This window comes from Dama dama, chromosome 18 (assembly GCF_033118175.1).
Source record: "Dama dama isolate Ldn47 chromosome 18, ASM3311817v1, whole genome shotgun sequence".
Classification (NCBI taxonomy): Eukaryota; Metazoa; Chordata; class Mammalia; order Artiodactyla; family Cervidae; genus Dama; species Dama dama.
In genome coordinates, this window is record NC_083698.1 from 88,798,096 (window position 1) to 88,818,130 (window position 20,035).

Sequence of the window (20,035 nt, forward strand, 5' to 3'; positions counted from 1 at the left end):
GAACTGATGTTTTGTTTTGAATCCAATCAATGCATAGCTTTATTTCAGGATTTAGCCAACTACTATTGTCAGGGTCATGAAAGATTGAGGAACTATCATAGATTGGAAGAGACTGTGGAGACAGGACAACTGAATGTGATGTGGATCCTGGAACTGAAAAAGGACATTTGGAGAACCTTTTGAAATCCAAATAAAGCCTGTAATTTGGTTAATAATATTGTACCAATGTTAACTCATTAATTTTGATAATTACAGTGGTTTTATCAGTTAACATTAGAGGAATGTGGGTGACGTGTATATGGGAACTCTCGCACTGTTTTTACAAATTGTTTTTCTAAGTCCATAATTATTTCAAAACAAAAATTTTTTAAAAAGACAATGTAATGAGTGGAAGCCACAGTGTGAGATGTTTGCAAAGGACTCAGAATCAGAATCTGTAAATGTCTTATACAGATTAATAAGGGAAATATCCACAATCCGTTAAAAAAAAAAATAGGCAGAATACTTGAAACGCCTCTTCATATAAGAGGATATCCAAATGGCCAATAAGCATAAAGATATGCTTGGCAGTACGTGAGAGTTCCAGTTTCTCCAAGTTGGAACCCTTGTGCATTGCTGATGGGAATGTAAAATGATGCATTGTATAAATTGTATAAATATTGTATAAAATGCAATATTGTAGATTCTAAAAAAATTAAACAGAAATTTCCGTATGCTTCATCAATTCCATTCCTGGGTGTATACCCAAAAGAGCTGAAAGTAGGGTCTCTTAACAGATATTTGTCCACCTGTGTTTGTAGCAGCAGTATTCACGATAACTCAAAGGTGCAAACAACCCAAATATCCATCAATGGGTGAATAATAGATAAACAAAATGTCTTGTGTACATACAATGGAATATTATTGAGCCCTACAAAGAATGAAATTCTGATACATGCTGCAATACAGATGGACTTTAAAAACATACTAAGTGAAATAAACCAGACAAAAGGACAGATACTGTATGATTTCCCTTATATGATATACCTACTCAGATTCTGAGAGAAAAAAGAATAGTGGTTACCAGGGGCTGGGGGAGAAGGGAAATGAGGAGTGCTTGTTTAATGGGTACAGAGTTTGGTTTGGGATAATGAAAAATTCCTCAGGATGGCTGATGGTGATGGGTGCTCAACAGTGTGATTGTACTTTCTGCCACTGAACTGTCCACTCTAAAATCTTACAAGATTTGCCGTTTTACCACATGCACAGATACATGCAGTGTCTCAGGCCTATATTCCTAATCAATGTACATGCAAAAAATCCTCAATAAAATACTAGCAAGTCAAATTTAACAAGACATTAAAAGGATCTTACACCATGATCAGGTGAGATTTATCCCAGAGATGCAAAGATGGTTCAGTATCTGCAAATCAATCAACATGATACCCCACACTAACAAAACGAAGGGATCATCTCATTAGATGCAGAAAAAGCATTTGGCAAGATTCAACATCCATTCATGATAAAAACTCTCAGTGAAATGGGTATAGCAGAAATGTAACTCAACAAAATAAAGGCCATAAAAAAATGTGCTCAGTTGTGGTCGTGATGGTAGTCCTGGTGATAAGATGCAGATGAAAAATCACAGAGTGACGCCATTACTTAGAATGCCTAAAATGTAGAAGATCGACAATACTAAGCATTGGCAAGGATATGAAGCAACTGGACGAATATCCTGCTGGTAATAGTACAAATAGTACTGGTACTTTGGAAAGTTGCTTGTTATTATCTATCTAGCTGAACATATGCATGCCCTATAACCTGAGCAGTTCCTCTCCTACGTACGTACCTGTGTCCTACAGAAATATTTTCATGTGAGTACCACATGACATACACAAGAACAGTCACAGCAACATTATTTTTAAGGTCCGCAAACTGAAACCAACTTTCAACAGGAGAATGGATTCAATAAATTACAAATAGTCATGCAATGGGGGTATTTTAGGCTTCCCTGGTGGCTCATTGGTAAAGAATCTGCCTGCAGTGCAGGAGACCAGGGTTCAATCTCTGGGTTGGGAAGATCCCCTGGAGAAGGAAATGCTTTCCACTCTAGTATTCTTGCCTGGAGAATTTCATGGACAGAGGAGCCTGGCAGGCTACAGTCCATGGGGTCGCAGAGTCAGACGTGACTGAGTGACTAACACTTTTTCACTTCACAAATGAATGAACTCCTGCTAAATCAACAGACTTAGATAACTCTTAGAAATATATTGAGCAGGAAAAAAACAGGCTATTAAGAGTGTATCTTTTATGGTATTTATATCAGGTTCAAATACAGGCAAAATTGATATGTGGTGATAGGAATCAGATTATCTTTAGGGAGGAGTGATGACTGAGAGGAGACAGGCAGAAGACTCTAGGGTGCTTAATGTTCTGTTTCCTTATCTGGATAGTGGTTACAGAGCTGTGTTGACTCTTGAAATTTTATCAAACTGTAACTTTTGACCTGTGTACTTTTTCTGTAGGTGTTATGCCTCAATTTAAAGTATCTTCAAAAAATAATGTAGTAAGAAAAAAATTTGTAAAAAAATAATATAGTGAGGGGTTTACATTTGACATTTATTTAATGGCATTGTGCTTCATTGTTTATCCTACACCCTTCCTACCCTTCCCCTACTTTCCGCTCTGTGAGAGAATTCAGAGCCCTAGGTTCACACCCCTGTCCGCTCTGATTCTCCTTGTTTTCATGTTTAAGAACACGCTTTCAAGTTTAAGCTTGACTTCTTTTTGAGGACAGTTTTAGCTTGAGGTGCTAACCACGCAGCAAACTGAACTCTGACCTAAGTGGAAGCCTAGAAGCTGTGTCATGGAGGTTGAGGATTTAAGTCCACACTCCACTCCCAGATTCTAGAGGACTTAACAGGGAGTGGGAAAGACAGCATGCACCATTTAGTGTAGGTAGTCTCTGAATTGCTTAATTGTAACTGACTGGATTAGTCAGCGGTGAGGAGATACATTTTGGAGTACTTAGGCATAATTTTGTTATGATGTTGTTTATGGCTTTGTCCGTTCTTACACCTGCATCCCTTTTCCTTCCTTTTACCCTTCAGATGACTGTCATATGTTTTATTCATCTGGGGCTTTACTCTAAGCTAGCCATTCTTTGAGTAAGTTCATTAAAAAAAAAAATCAGCACATATTCATTGGTATTTGCTATGTGCTTGAAATACAGAAATGAGACACATAATCTCTTCCCTCAAATTATAGTTCTAGTGTGGAAATAGATAAAGGTTTAGTTATAGTATCAGCACTGATATGTGCTGTAGTCAAGATCAGTTTGGGTGATTACTCAATAACTCATAGAATTGATTCTTTTTTTTATTTTATTTTTTTATGGTCATGTCACACAGTTTGTGGAATCTCAATTCCCCAACCAGGGATTGAACCCAGGCCCCTGACAGTGAGAGTACAGAGTCCTAACCACTGACCACCAGGGAATTCCCTAGAATTGATTCTTAACCTATACCTGGAGCTGGTAATACGTGCTGAAGGAAGTTAGAGTGTGTGTGTTCAGAGTAGGGATCAGTGGAATTCAGAGAGCTGAGGGCTGGGGCTCAGGGATTTGCAGCGGCTAAGTCATGAAGGGTCTTGTGTGTCATGCTAAGGAGTTTGGATTGTATTTGGAAGATAGTGGGGAGCTATTGAGGCATTATGAATGAGGAAATTATGTGATCAGACTTTAAAATAATTGTGCTGATGATAATCATGGATGACACTGTTACAGGAATGAAGTTACCTAGGCCCTGTTGCGTAGTCCCAGCAGTGTTGGCATCATCTGAGAACTGTTAAAAATGTAGAAGCTTGGGACCTATTCCAAACAGACTAAATCAGAATTGGCATTTTTAACAAGATCTCCGGACAATTTGTAGGCACGTTGAAGTTTAAGAAGCACTGATTTAGATGGATAGGATGATGGTCAGGCTTTAGACAGCTGATGTGAAGGCAACAGGACAGATTGCAAGAGAGAATGTGGAGAACATGTTCTTCTTTCTATGTGGAATTGCACTCACCCTCCCCGCCAAATGCACGCCAGGTACCTCCTCATCCATTACCTTTCAGCTTAAACAGAGCTTCTCTGATGTGACACTCCCAGTAGGCATAATTGGTACCCTTGCCATATTCTCCCATAACAATTTTACTTTATCCCTTGTCACACTTTATTTTTGGTAATTATTTAATTGCCTGTCTCTCTCCTGTACCATGAAGGCAGGGACTGTCTTTCTATGCTGCCTGGTGCATGACAGGCACACAGTAAATACTTGTGGTTCCATTTTATACACAGTGGTTTACTGTGTATAAGAAGAAAATATGTATTTGAGTGTGTTGGGGGAATGTTCGTGTTATATTTATTAATAATAATAGTAAATGTTAAATAGCACTGATGAGTTCCACCTAGGCACTGTTCTAGGTGTTTTATATATGTTAATTTATTTGATATTATCAGCAATCCTATAAGGAGAGATTCTTAATGTCCCCATTTTAAAGATGAGAAAACAGAAGCACAAGGAATGTAAGTAATATACCTAAGGTTACACAGTTGGTAACTGATAAATCAAGATTCAAATTCACCTGGTACTACTCTGTTGTGCCTGGTTTTGGACAAAATAGTTCCCTGGCACTGTGCTGAGTGCTGTGTATTATATGTACTGCATGCGTCTGTGCTAAATCACTTCAGTCATGTTCTTTGCGACCCTGTGGACCATGGCCCACGAGGCTCCTCTGTCCATGGGATTCTCCAGGCACAAATACTGGAGTGGGAAGCTGCCACATCCTCCTCCAGGGGAATCTTCCCGACCCAGGGATTGAACCCATGTCTCTTATAGCTCCAGCATTGGCAGGTGGCTTCTTTACCACCGACGTCACCTGGGGAGCCCATTACATGTATTATTTAATCTATATAACATAAATGTGCAGATGATGCCACTTACGGCAGAAAGTGAAGAAGAACTAAAGAGTCTTTGATGAAAGTGAAAGAGTAGAGTGAAAAATTTGGCTTAAAACTCAACATTCAGAAAACTAAGATCATGGCATCTGGTCCCATCACTTCATGGCAAATACATGGGGAAACAGTGGCTGACTTTATTTTGGGGGGCTCCAAAATCACTGCAGGTGGTGACTACAGCCATGAAATTAAAAGACGCTTGCTCCTTGGAAGAAAAGTTATGACCAACCTAGACAGCATATTAAAAAGCAGAGACATTACTTTGCCAACAAAGGTCCATCTAGTCAAAGCTATGGTTTTTCCAGTAATCATGTATGGATGTGAGAGTTGGACTATAAAGCTGAGCACCGAAGAATTGATGCTTTTGAACTGTGGTGTTGGAGAAGACTCTTGAGAGTCCCTTGGACTGCAAGGAGATCCAACCAGTCCATCCTAAAGGAAATCAGTCCTGAATATTCATTGGAAGGACTGATGCTGAAGCTGAAACTCCAATACTTTGGCCACCTGATGGGAAGAACTAACTCAATGGAAAAGACCCTGATGCTGGGAAAGATTGAAGGGAGGAGGAGAAGGGGACGACAGAAGATGAGATGATTGGATGGCATCACGGACTCAATGGACATGAGTTTGAGTAAACTCTGGGAGTTGGTGGTGAACAAGGAGGCCTAGCATGCTTCAGTCCATGGGGGTCGCAAAGAGTTGGACATGACTGAATGACTGAACTGAACTGAACATCAGTGTGAGGAGAGTTTTATTACCTGTTTATAGATGAGGAAGCAAAGGCTCAAAAAGTTATACAGGTTACCAAAGATAGATACACTGCTTGTAAGTAGTGGAGCTAGTGTTTAAACCCAAGGGTTGATAGAGGGTGAGACAGTTGGATAGCATCACTGACTCAATGGACATGGGTTTGAGTAAACTCTGGGAGATAGTGAAGGACTGGGAAGCCTGGCGTACTGCAGTCTATGGAGTCGTAAAAGTCAGACATGACTTAGCGACTGAACAACAACAACAATCCAACTCTTAAAGCCTGTGGTCTTTAAGACCATGTCTGGAATATTATAAATATTATAAATAAATGTTTATAATAATAAATATATAAATATATTTATATTATAAAATTATTTATATATATATAATATTATAAATAAATATAAATAAATATTATAGATAAATAAATAACATATAAGTTGGGGGTGTGAGGACTTAACAACTCCAGTTGCTCAGGTTACATCAGCATTTCAAGTTTGAAGGGGCAAAGGAGATTTAAAGTCTAGCAATTTCAGCCAACCTCATAACTGACCAGATGGAACTTTGGACTCTGATGGTTAGGAACCTTAGTGTCTACAATAAACTATAACTTAGGTGACTAAGGAGTAGTTATTGCTTTTTCTTATGACCTTGAGAAACCAGATGGATTAGAAATACTGAAAGTCAGAACTGAAAGGAACCAGCTGTCACCTTCCACAGTGCCCTCTTACCCACCTCCCTCTTATTTTGTAATAAGGAAGCTGAAGAAGAGAGTACTTTAGGTGACTTGCCAAAACCTAATAAAACTATTAGTGGTAAGCCAGGAATAGAGGACAGGGTCACATTCCTGTATTTTTTGCCCTGTGCCTTATGATTCTCTGGGCTTCAGATTTATTGTCCCCTGTCTAAAATTCTTCTGCCATCGTAGTTACTTCTGGTTCTTTAGGACTTTGGGCCCTGGACATATTAACTTTTTGTCCTTTCCTCTCCAGCCTCAAGCATATACTCTCTCCCGCAAGTTGTCTGATTCATTTCATGATGATACTAGTGTCAAGGTACGAACACCACTGGCACATAGAACTTCAGGTTGATTTTCTTCTTAGAGTGAAAATGAGATTTCTTTGAGCTGTTCAGACAGTCAGTTTCTGCAAAACTTGAAGGCCATAGAAACAGGTACAGTTTGTGTATCCTTTTGAAGTTGCAAACTCCTAAATGTTAAGGCTGGTTATTATAGATAATCACGTGCAGGGGTCTCACTCCTGCTCTAGCTATAGGTATATCTTTTAAGGAACCTTGTAGTAAAATTAAATTAGAATGAAAACAACTTTATAACTATTCATAGTACTTAAACCTATACCCTGTGCCTTATACAGTCCCACTCAGTTAATAGACTTTCAGTTCTCAATTGTAATAGGTACTGTTTTATTTTTGTTTCAGAGTCATTACAGAAAGAAAGTAATAAGTATAAGGTATAAGAAGGTTGCAGTTTTCAAATGAAGTCTATTTGAGTTAAAAAGTTACACTAAAAGAATGGTCTTCCTTTTAATCCATTTATCAAATCTGACACTCTGATCACAGATGGCCTTATCAGAACTGAAACCCTGCCCTCAGACCATGTCTTCGTTTCACTGACTTTCTTTATCTTGCTGTTGTTCATCCCTTTGCTCCACAGCCCCTCCGTGACCTCAGCTTCCTGTACGTCCACCCTTGCTGTTTTCTCTTCTTGCTGCATCTGCTCTCCACCTGCCTTGTGATGGCTAATCCTTTGGCACCTCTGCATTCACCTGGCCCGGTGGTCCCCTTCTGTTTCCAATTGCCTTTTTGTCTAGTCTGGACCTCCAGATCAGTCATTTGTATTCTGCCCTTTCTGGCACCTCTTCCCTAGAAGTTTCCTTCCTCTCCATTCTGTATCTAAAGGAACATTCTCCTAACCAGGAAAGACCCTAAGGGGCAATGAACCTATAATCCTAATCACAATATTATGACTGTCAGCTTCAGAGAAATTATCTCTGCAGTGAGACTTAACACTGTAAAGAGTCCCTGGTTCTTAAAGGGGACCAAATGAAATCTGTGGTACTCTCATTGGATAATATACTTTAGGAATTAATTAAGATGGTAAAATAGAAGGGACTTACCAAGTGACACAGTGGTAAAGAATCCACCTGCCAGTGCTACAGACATAAGAGATGCTGATTTGATCTCTGGGTTGGGAAGATCCCCTGGAGGAGGGCCTGGTGACCCACTCCAGTATTCTTGCCTGGAGAATCCCATGGACAAAGGAACCTGGTGGGTTACAGTCCATAGGGTCCCAGAGTCGGACATGACTGAGTACACACACAAAAAAGGTTAGGTTACCTTTTTTCTAGTTTTGTCTTGTTTCCAAATTTCTGAAGTGTGTAGGGAGGAGGGAACTGGTATGGGGACATAAGGAGGAAGCAGCTTCTGAGGTCCTAAAGACTACTGTTGGCATCCTATTTCAGAAACCAGACCTGTGAATAAAAAACAGCATTGAATAGGGGCTTAGAGGCGGCACTAATCTTTTTTAAAAATTGAAATATAGGGCATTCCCTGGTGGTTCAACGGCTAGAGCTCCTGCTCTCACTGCCAAGGGCCCTAGTCAGGGAACTAAGATCTCACAAGTCACGTGGTGTGGCAAAAAAAAAGAAGTGTAGTTGATTTACAATATTATATTAGTTTCAGGTGTACAACATAGTGATTCAATATTTTTATAGATTATACTCCACTGAAAGTTATTTTACAATATTGGCTAAATTCCTGTATGTGCGGTGTATGTATGCTCAGTCGTGTCCAATTTGTGAGACCCCGTGGACTGTAGCCTGCCAGACTCCTCTATCCATGGGATTTCCCAGGCAAGAATACTGGAGTGGGTTGCAATTTTCTTCTCCAGGGGATCTTCCTGATCCAGGGATCAAACCCACATCTCCTGCAGCTCCTGTATTGGCGGATAGATTCTTTAGCACTAGCACCACCTGGGAAGTTCCTGTGGCGGTTCAATTCAGTTCAGTCGGTCAGTTGTGTCCGACTCTTTGCCACCCCCTAACTGCAGCACGCTAGGCCTCCCTGTCTGTCACCAACTCCTGGAGTTCACCGAAACTTATGTTTATTGAGGTGGTGATGCCATCCAACCATCTCATCCTCTGACATCCCCTTCTCCTCCTGCCCTCAATCTTTCCCAGCATCAGGGTCTTTTCAAATGAGTCAGCTCTTCGCATCACATGACCAAAGGATTGGAGTTTCATCTTCAACATCAGTCCTTCTAATGAACACCCAGGACTGATCTCCTTTAGGATGGACTGGTTGGATCTCCTTGCAGTCCAAGGGACTCTCAAGAGTCTTCTCCAGCAGCACAGTTCAAAAGCATCAATTCTTCGGTGCTCAGCTTTCTTTACAGTCCACTTCTCACACCCATACACAACTACTGGAAAAACCATAGCCTTGACTAGACAGGCCTTTGTTGACGAAGTAATGTCTCTGTTTTTTAATATGCTGTCTAGGTTGGTCATAACTTTCCTTCCAAGGAGTAAGTGTCTTTTAATTTCATGGCTGCAATCACCATCTGCAGTGATTTTGGAGCCGAAAAAAATAAAGTCAGCCACTGTTTCCACTGTTTCCCCATCTATTTGCCACGAAGTGATGGGACTGGTTACCAGTGAGGAAAGAGAAAGAGGGATAGGGGATTTGGAGACATAAACTCCTGTGCATAAAATAAAGAGACAGCACTAGTCTGACTTGGAAGTGCTGGTTTCCCCTAAACCTACCTACTCTGTGGTAGCTCCTAACTAGCCTCAGGGAAGCAGCTAGTTTATAGTGGGCATCTTTATCTCTATAGCTGAAGGCCCTTAGACTTCCATGTGCATAGCCCAGCAAGCCAGCAGAGGGAGCTCTGGTCCTAGAACTTTCTTTAGTGCTTCTAAGTTTTGATTTTGCCAGAGATCCTCTCCAGCTCCATCTGAATCTCCTCTGCAGTAAGAATTTAACTTGAGATATGCCTGGGTTTGGTGCCAGACCCCTGGTGTGAGCAGATGGGGAGCTTCTGCATAACTGTTTAAACTTGAAAGCCATAAGGAACTCGATTTCAAGGAAACGCCTGTTTACCGTGCAGATCCAAATCAAGCAACTCTCCAGAAATGGGTGTGCCTTCTTGACCTCGATCCTTATTGATCTTGGTATCAGCACCTCCAGTGACGCATCCTGAGGGGCGGGAGAAAGTTAACAAGTGCTTTATACACAGGGAAAAAGAGGAAGCCTGACTGCTGCTGCAGAAAGTCCCCACTGGGGAAAAGGGGATACTGTTTGGGTAGCATTAAATAGTGAGTGCTCCATGGAAAGTTCAGTGCCTAGGTGTAGAACCTTGTATCGGCTCTGATTTTGAATCAGAAGCAGACGGTTTGCAGCTGGCCAGTCAAGGGACTTGTCAGGAAGTTGACTAATGATCTTGATTTTAATAGGAAGCCTTTTAAAGGGGATGCAGCTTCTGCTAGATACTGTAAACTCCTGAATCACTAGATTTGGCTCTGCTTTTTGGACACTCAGAAAACTCGGGCATTTCCAAGCCAGCTTTCCCTTTTGCTTCAGGACATAGATTACCCAAGCCTGCACTATGGAGAAGGGGGACGGTAATGAGGGCGCCTCAGCTTTTCACATGCCTGAGTGGATGGTGAGTTCTTTGGTCACTTTGCTTTTTCCTCTGTTTCTTGATAATGGCAAGAATAGAGATCATTGTGAGAAGTCCCTCCCAAGAGCCGTGATTGGGAAAACAGTTATTACTGTAATTTCTGATTAATTCCTGGGGTCACTCCTGCTGCTTTCTTTCCTTTTTCTTTTTTTTTAATTATTTTTAAATTATGAGTGAGCTGGAAAGGCCTATTGCCTGGTTGTCTAGACTGGACTGGAGCTTCCCACTCCTCCTGGTGTACTGCATGGATTGTGTTACACTGTGATTGCTTTGCATTCTGTTTACAAGCAGATGCTTAGTTTATTTCTCATGGGGGTAAAGAAAAAGAATAGAGAAGGGGGGGAAAACAAAAACAACTTGTGGAAATGGTGTGCTCTTTCTCTCTCTTTCAAGTCTGAAAAGATTTAAGTAATTTATCCCCTATCTGCCTAGTTTTCTCCTGCCAGTCAAAACATTTCCCCAAGTATTCTTCTACGTGTCTTTCTAAAAGGCAGGAATTATAAAACTGTCTTTTTAAATTAATTTATTTTTTGGCTGTGCTGTATGGCACATGGGATCTTAGTTCCCCAGCCAGGGATTGAACCCATGCCCCCTGCAGTGGATGCACGGAGTCCAACAACTGGACTGCTGGGAAGTCCCAAATAGCTCTTTTGGTACTATTCCTTAAAATACTTTATGTGCTTGATGAATGTTTTTAATGAGTTATTTGTTGATAAGAACCAGCACATAAAACCTAGTATTTTCGATCCACCTTTAGTTTTTGATATAAAAATAGCAACCACCCTTATGTTCCTAACTGCTTTCTTCCAGGTTTAGCCTGATTTCTTACAGTCTCTATACCAATTTGTGGTTTATATACGTGTGTGTGTCTGTGTCTGTGTCTGTGTGTGCATGTGTATAAAATATGTATGCGTGCATGCTAAGTTGCTTCAATCGTATCCAACTCTTTGCAACCTCGTGGATTGTAGCCCACCAGGCTCCTCTGTCCGTGGGATTCTCCAGGCAAGAATACTGGAGTGGATTACCATGCCCTCCTCCAGGGAATCTTCCTGACCCTGGAATCAAACCCACATCTCTTGCATCTCCTGCATTGGCAGGTGGATTCTTTACCACTAGCAACACCTGGGAAGTCCCATAACATATGTATAATGTATATATATTTCCCTATTGAAAACTGCTTAGACTATATACAACACATTCCAAGTTCTTTTCACTGTTTATGGAATTATGGACTTAGAGAAGTGATCACCAATAATGAGTCTGAGTATATAGTAGACCTAACAGAGGCCCAACTGATGAGCCCAGATTTCTGTTCACGTACCAACTATTATTATTTCTGTTAGGGTTATTTCTGTTGTTGTTCTTAGTGTTGTTCCAGAACCTTGTACTCACTTTTAAAACATTTGATCTAAAGAAATCCTACCCATCTACAAGCTTATTTCAAATAGTATAGTGTTTTAGAATAACGGGAAAAAATTCAAATAATAATTCTAGTTGGGTTTCTTTATAAATATTTATTTTTATTTATTTGGCTACTCTGGGTCTTTAGTTGTGCCATGTGGGATCTAGTTCCCTGTGCAGGGATTGAACCCAGGCCCTCTGCATTGGGAGCACAGAGTCCTAGCCACTGGACCACCAGGGAAATCCCTCTAGTTGGATTTTTAATTTTTGAAATTCCAGCCATTCACTGATACCAAGAAGGGGAAATAGGAATTCTGGTTTTCTTAAGTGAGAGCACACATGAAGATATTAACCTTTGTTACATCTATAAGAGAATATTACAGAAGAATGTCACAGAACACTAGTATGTCGACTCAGTCAACACAAGTTTTACAGTAACTCTTATTCTCATAAATAATACACCTCACTGTCTTACCTGCCAAGCACATCTTCTCAAGAGGAGCTCGTACTGGACTTTTACCTACTCACCTTCTCTTTATTTACCTGAACAGGATAACTGTCCTAAAGGAGTTAGTGTGACTACTGCTCAAGAGATATGACCTAAGACGTCTCAGCTTTTAGAAAATATTCTTTAATAAAGCACAGTTCTGCTTTGTTTTCAACATGGCACCTCTTTTATTTAGCAATTTCCTGGCCTCTCTCTCTCAAAACTCAGGAAAATATTTTCGATCAGTAGATTTTTCTTTTAGCAATGATGAGACAAAGTAGGGAGGGGCTTGGCCTCAAATAACTCAGTTTTATTCTCTGAATTATTCCCTTGCCAGAGATTAACCTCTTGAGGCTTGCTTTCAGATATCATATAAGCTGTTCATTTCTGACCTGGTCTCGAAGTGCTGCTTTAGGTTGCCCCCAGTATCCACTTATCCACCAAAATGAGCCACTGAGCATTCTCTAGCATACTACCTATAGATTTCCAGACCTTACCTGTGACATGTTAGAGTACCTTTTAATCCCCAAGAGGAACCCCTGGTGCCAGTTCTCACATTGGTTCAAAATTTCGATCAAAGAAAGCTTTTAACAAATGACTCATGTTCCAGTTTACATATTAACGTAATGAACTTTCCGCTGAGAACTGTCCTTGCCCCCGAAGGAAATACGACAAGGCTTTCAAACTTTCTTTCAGGGGGAAAATTTAGCAGAAAAGGTGGATTATAATGCCTCCCTTCTTGTAAATGATCTGTAAGCAAAAAGGGACTGGCATATCCTTCAGAAGATAGGACTCAAGACCACACACAGTAGCTGACAGTACTCACATCTCTGACTCCTAGCAGGGAAATAAGCCAGGACGAAAGCTGAAGAACAGTCTTGAAACTTGACAAGGAGACCTTCGAGTTACTATTCCATCGGTCACTGGAAAACTTCTGCTAGAGCCTCTGCTCCCCAGCTATTTTCATATAGCTTGTTCAGGCAGTTTTACTGCTAAAAGATTAGGAAACTCATCCTTTTAAAGATTGTCCTTATTAATATATTTTCACTTCCCCTGAGAAAATTTTAGTCCCTAGTGGTAGGTGAAAATACCTCCTCTCTTATGAGCATGGAGATCAGCAATAACCTTTTTTTAAGTTTCTACATCTTAATATTTCCTCCTCCCACTTAAGCCCTTTGTAGTACCTAGTACTTTTCTGTAGGAAATCTGATTCACTTTCTTGATTGAGTACCCAGCCAGCTGGTTACCTGATTTTCTTTTGGCTGGAAGTAATCCCTTTTATAGTTGAGGAATTTGTTCCAGCAGCTCATTTGGCTTGGAAGGGAGCAATGTCTCTAAGAATGCTTGAACCATATCTACTTGGAAGTGGGACGAAAACCTTTAAGGTATCTGCTAAATGGTAGTAGAGGTAGTTGCACTATAACGCTGGATCAGAATTGACACTTAAAGCAGAGACCCACTTGAGAAACTGATGAAAACTGTGGACCCACTCCCAAGGAAAATAGACATACAAACTTTTCACGTTCTGTTTTAGAGCATCTGGACATCCATGGACTCTAGGTGAAGAACTTTGGGGCTAAAAAAATAGAAATGTTAATATATTATATTTGTGTACCAGTATGTCACCTCCAAAACCTTTTCACATACATTATTTTGTTTTCTCAGCACACACTTGAGACAGACAAAGTAGGTATTATTGTTCTTATTTTACAAATCAGGGTTATAGATGTTCAGTACTGGAAATGTTAAGAAATGGAGATACAGAGAGAGAACCACTGATCACCATTCTTTGTAGTACTACTTTATGTATTTGAAAAGGAATTAATTTGTTTCTCTTGATGTGCTCCTCTGTAGGCTAAATAGATCTTCTGTCCTCCCCATGAGTCCTGATTTTTTTGTTAATGCATTAATCATCTATTCTTAGCCTTAAATTGTGGAAAGCAGAATTAGATCCAGTTCTCTTTATATCCTATGTTGTGTATAAAGAAAGGATCACCTTTCTCTGATCTTTGAAATAACTTTTTTTGCCTATGAATATGCTCCATGGTTACAGCCATGGGTAGGATAACATGGTTGGTTAAGGAGAGAGTTAAGAATTACAGTGACTTTAATCATGCTTGGAGTGTTCCAGCCATGGTTCTTAAAGTGTGGTCCCCAGGCCAGTAGCATCAGCATCACCTGGAAACTTGTTAGAAATGCAAAATCTTGGGCCCCACACAGATTCACTAAATCAGAAGCTCTGGAGCAGGGCCTAGCAATGTGTTTTAATAAACCCACTAGGTGATTTTGATGTATCTAAAATTTGAGGATTACTTTGGTAGGTAAACTTGTTAAGTGGTAAGGCTTTTCCTGTCAGTAATCTAAAATGTCTTCCAGTTGTGTTTGGTGTAGATCTGCAGCTCCCTTTGCTCAGGCCCAGAAACTTAAGGCCGTAGACCAGGAGTTCCTTTTCATCTGAGTGAGGAACCAGCTGAGTATACTAGGGTGCATATCCTTGGTTAAGAGGAGCAGATTAGAGACTCATCAAGCAAGCAGAAATATACTGGTGTGTCTCATTTCCTGAAATTGTGAATAAGAGATCAAGATTGTCATGGATGACAGTGAATAGCTGTATTTGAGTTCAGTTAATTTCCATTTCAATTTTTGGTAGTGACATTGGACAAATTTGCTAATTAGAAGGCTGCTAGATTTCAGATTCTTATATGATTTAGCCATTTCAGAACTGTGGTTTGATCAGAGCCTCAAGATAATCTAGAATGATATCCTTTCTGAAGCCTAATCCAATAAGAAAGTAAATTTAAGGAGTAATTTTAAATTAAATAAATTTAAGATAAATTAGGGCTTCCATGGTGGCTCAGCTGGTAAAGAATCTGCCTGCAATGTGGGAGTCGTGGGTTCGATCCTTGGGTTGGAAAGATCCCCTGGAGGAGGGCATGGCAACCCACTCCATTATTGTTGCCTGGAGGGTCCCCATGGACAGAGGAGCCTGGCAGACTACAGTCCATGGGTTTGCAAAGAGTCAGACACGACTGACAACTAAGCAAAGCACAGCAAGACAAATTAAGAGGAATGAGGTGGGGCTGAGTACACCCTGAATTAGGACCAGGGAAGTTTTTGATCTTCAATATCATAAGGTTTGGTGTCGTAGAAAGAGCTTCGGCTCTGACATAAACACAGGCTCGCTTTCTAGTCCCACTTGCTTGCTGTGAGACTTCAGGTAAATCATTTGTTCTCTCAGTGCCTTTGTGTTTTCCTAATTTGTCAATGGGGATAATGATGCCAATTTTTTAAGACTATCATACTGATTAATAGAAATAACAGATACACAGGCCTGTGCATAGTAGGCCCTTAATTAATATTAATTCCCCTCCCCTTATTCTGTTCTTCCAGGGACCTTTTCTCTCAAACTAAAGATTATCCTAAAAAAAAGAATCTATCATTTTATGTTCTTTCTTGTGCTCAGCGAGCACTCATATTTTTTAAATCACATCTGGAATTTTGTGAAAGAGAAAACGTTAGTAGCTCAGTCGCATCCAACTCTCTGGGACGCCATGGACTGTAGCCCACCAGGCTACTCTGTCCATGGAACTCTCCAGGCAAGAATGCTGGAGTGGTGTAGTTAGGAAGTTTAAAATGGTATAACTACAAAGAATGTGAACAGTTCCAAATAATTTCCAAAGCTATCATCTTAACAGCATCTATATGGAAGACCTCTGGAGAAGGAAATGGCAACCCACTCCAGTATTTTTACCTGGAGAATTCCATGGACAGAGGAGCCTGGCGGACTGCAGTCCATGGGGTTGTAAAGAGTCAGTCATGACTGAGCAACTAACACTTTCACTTTCATCTGGAAGACATTGGGGGAATACAGAAATGATTCACAACTGAGGCCTGGTTCAGAGGACTTGTCTTCTAATGGAGAGATCAATATGTATTAGATAACCATCTGTTATGAAAACCAGAGGAAATAAGCAGAAAATGAATTAAACTAGACGTGGAAGGCTCTTTGACTTCTGCTGGGATCTAACTAACCCAATCAAATTGCCTCACTCCTGGTCTGTGCAGTGATGATTTTCTGTGGCATTGTCGATATGACACTTCCAATGGTCACATTCCAATGATGAACCTCTCCTCCATTTGCTGACACATCTGGTGGCACACAGATATCAACATCACTAACCCCCTTTCTTAATCTTCTATTCTAATTCAAAAATAAATTACCGGTTCTCTCTAGGGTCAATCTCCCGTATCTTGGAGATGAGCTATGATATTAAATTACTGAAAATAACAAGCAGATAAACAAACTGAAATGGTCTCTGGAGAAATGCATGGTGCATTATTGTTTATTCGATAGATAGTCAATGGTTTGTTCTCCTACCCTTCTCATCTGGTCCATCTGCCTTCCCAGGACTATACCTCTCCAGCTCCTGTCTGCACACCGGTCACTCATATGCGTTAGCCCATAGCATCTTTTCATGACTAATTGGGAGTCGCTTTTGTGCACGATTTTGCTTTATATCTTCTGTGGAATATTTTTATGAATTGTAAAGTTATCGGATTTATTGTGGCATAAAAGTCTCCACCGGAGAAGGCAGTGGCACCCCACTCCAGTACTCTTGCCTGGAAAATCCCATGGACGGAGGAGCCTGGTAGGCTGCAGTCCATGGGGTCTCGAAGAGTCAGACATGACTGAGCAACTTCACTTTCACTTTTCACTTTTATGCATTGGAGAAGGAAATGGCAACCCACTCCAGTGTTCTTGCCTGGAGAATCCCAGGGACGGGGGAGCCTGGTGGGCTGCTGTCTATGGGGTCGCACAGAGTCGGACACGACTGAAGTGACTTAGCAGCAGCAGCAGCAAAAGTCTCCACAAACTAGCTCTTGTATTTTCTTCAATTACATGCCCACCACTTCTAACTCCCTGTATACGTGCACTTGGTTCTTTGTCATCCTGGGCTCCTGGCAGTTCCCTGTTCCCTCTGCTCTGTTTATATCGCTCTCTGACCTAGAAGGGCCACCCCTTCATTTGACTATTTGATATGTAACAAGGTCGCTATGACCCTGGGGGCTCCGAGGAAATAGGAAATTCCCTATTGTAGTTGCACCTTCCATGAAACAGTTTTTGAAAAAGGCAAGCAGATCACTGGACGCTTAATCGGCAACGATCCTCAGATGGGACTAGAAACCAGATGTCAAACCTCCATAAAAAGATGCACAGTTAAGAGTAAATCGCTGGTCTGAGGAAGCTGATTTTCCTGGTAACAGACCTGAAACCAGTGTCCCCAGTCTAACACAAGGACCCAGAGTGTAGGTTAGGGCCTGCTTGAGTACTTGGCTCCATTTTTTTTTTTCTTAACGTTTTTATAAATTCCTCATTGCTTTAGTGGCTCTGCAGTTAATTTTTTTCTAGTGAGACTAGGTTAACTAAAGTCATCTGACTTGGAAAAGGAGGAGGTAAGGTTAAAAAGGAACCTAATTAGCAAGTTAATTATAGCAGGCAAAAAAAGTGCACCAGTTATATAAATAAGCTATTGTTATGCGCGTGCAAGTTGGGCCTTGTCAAGGGACTTGTTAAGGTTTAGAGGTCAGAGGATCCGTGTAATTAGGTGTTTAGGGGGAAAAAAATAATAAAAGCAAAACAGCCACCAGAATTAGGAATGGCTGATGAACCACTAACAGAAATGCCTTATAAAATTGGGCTCTACTGCTGAAGGGGTTGTTGGAGCTGCTTCAGGGTTTCCAGGGAAGGCAAACCCCCCCTCACCACCACCACCACGCACGCACACACACACAAAACTAGCTGGAACCAGAACCAACAGAATTGCTGATGAGGAAAGTTTAAAGGCCTAGCCACAAGGGTCCCTGGACTGGAGAGGTGGCTGTAGGGCTGGTAGTGTCATTATGCTGAGCAGCAAGAAGAAATACATTGTCAATGGCAGCTCTGGGATTAAAGCCCAGGTGAGGCTAAGTTCTTATTTACCAGTCTTGCTGCTGCTATAGCCACTACTGTAAAAGGCCAGTTGCTTTTCCCCTTCTTTCCTGCTTTCGTCCCTTCTTCTGCATAAGGTGAGCTGCTCCTCTACAGTATCTTTCCCTTCCTTACCTTGAAGCCTGTTGGAATTAGTCAATCTTCTCTGAAACAGATAAGGAGAGGTCCCGTAAAGGACTTTTTGATTTCAGTTAAGGTAGAAGAGTTAGGGGTAGAATCTACCAGGGTACTCCAACTGGGGTGGGGAGATTACTGTATTACGAGTGAAAAATCTAACACCACCTTAACTACTGGTGGGAGGTGGGCACCAGGGATGATGGGTTGTCAGTAAAAGATAAGCATTTATTTCTTGGGGAAATTATATAGCTTATTCTATATAAGTGGTTAACTTCTTTCTAATATTCTTCTGTCTTAAAGAAACTTGAGGTCAGTGTCTGACAAGTAACAAGATTTAGAACCCTATGTCTCTGAGTGGAGAAAGCCTACATAGCTTAATGTTTAGTGCCAAAAAATAGCCTAAACTCAAGAATTCTCTGGTGGGCTAATGGGGGCCAGGGGTTAGAGCCTGCACTTCCATTTCAGGGAGCACAGTTTCCATCACTGGTCAGGGAATTAAGATCCCATGCAAAGTGTGGCCAAAAAAAAAAAACTGAAATGTGACCTAGGTGGGAGGAAGTACTGTAAATAGTGAGGAGCTTAATATAGGAGACAACTCAGTTTAAGGAAACTGGTTTGATGATGGTGCAGCTATATGGCTATGTTGTTGGGGTAAATGAGTGTGTGGCTTCTCTGAAGGCTCTTCGGTAAAGACTCTGCCTCCCAGTGCTGGGAGACTCGGGTTCGATCCCTGGGTCAGGAAGATCCCCTGGAATAGGAAATGGCAACCTACTCCAGTATTCTTGCCTGGGAAATCCCATGGACAGAGGAGCCTGGCAGGCTACAATCCATAGGGTCACAAAGACTTGGACATTACTTAGTGACTAAACAACAAATGGATGTGTGCCCACCCTCTCCAATCCTACTGAGTTAGAGAATCCTAGAGAAGTAGAGTGGCCCCCTCTAGTGGTGTGTGGGTGGGAGGGGGTGGTATATATCTAGGGCAGGGTCTGTCCCGCTTTTTTAAAAGTAGGCTCTGCTGAAATTAATGACTCATCGTGGCCTTTGGAAAGTCAATGACGACTCATTTTCCTAGATGGGCTTCTAAAAAAGACTAAAGATATATTATTGTCTTGAACAAGATTGGTGATATGGAAGCCAGGGTTTTGAGCTTGACTGCTACTCCCGTCCTCATCTTCTTACTCACGTTCCTCCCCTTCCTGACTTTTGTTTTCCCCTTAAAAATTCTTCTAACTTTAGACTTGATTTATGGTTACTTAATATTCAGTCAAGTACAGACTGTGAAGATAGGGTAAGGTTCATTGTTTTGACACAAGGTTGACTGTTATGTCAGGGGTTGTGTCTGAGAATATAAGGGTGAGTAATGTACATAGCTCCTGCCTTTATGGAGCCTGGTTGGTACAATGAGAGAAGTATATGGGGTTCATGTACATTCCATGGGAGTGCACAGAAAGGGCTCTTTCTCTTTTTGGAATAAATTTCTATTTTAGCAAAATAATTAATTTTGCTATTTTTCATTTTGGGAAATGCTTCTAACCTGGTGAATTTTCCTGTTGCTGTAAACAATTAGCAAACTCTAAAGTACTATGCAGGCTTTATTGGTTGTTAAAGCTA

General features: G+C 40.9%; 1 protein-coding gene across 4 annotated transcripts in view; it reads left to right on the forward strand.

The window, feature by feature from the left end:
- The window catches only part of AHCYL2 (adenosylhomocysteinase like 2), a 180,122-nt gene that overhangs the window by 111,464 nt on the left and 48,623 nt on the right, over positions 1-20,035 (forward strand). For 2 of the 4 annotated variants that reach the window (XM_061165767.1, XM_061165768.1), the window contains exon 1: positions 9,974-10,409. The exons of the other annotated variants lie outside the window; for them this stretch is intronic. In XM_061165767.1, the coding sequence (XP_061021750.1) occupies positions 10,353-10,409 (57 nt within the window). In that variant the 5' untranslated portion in view covers positions 9,974-10,352. Of the gene's footprint in view, positions 1-9,973; positions 10,410-20,035 lie in introns of those variants that run through there. 4 annotated transcript variants of the gene reach the window in all.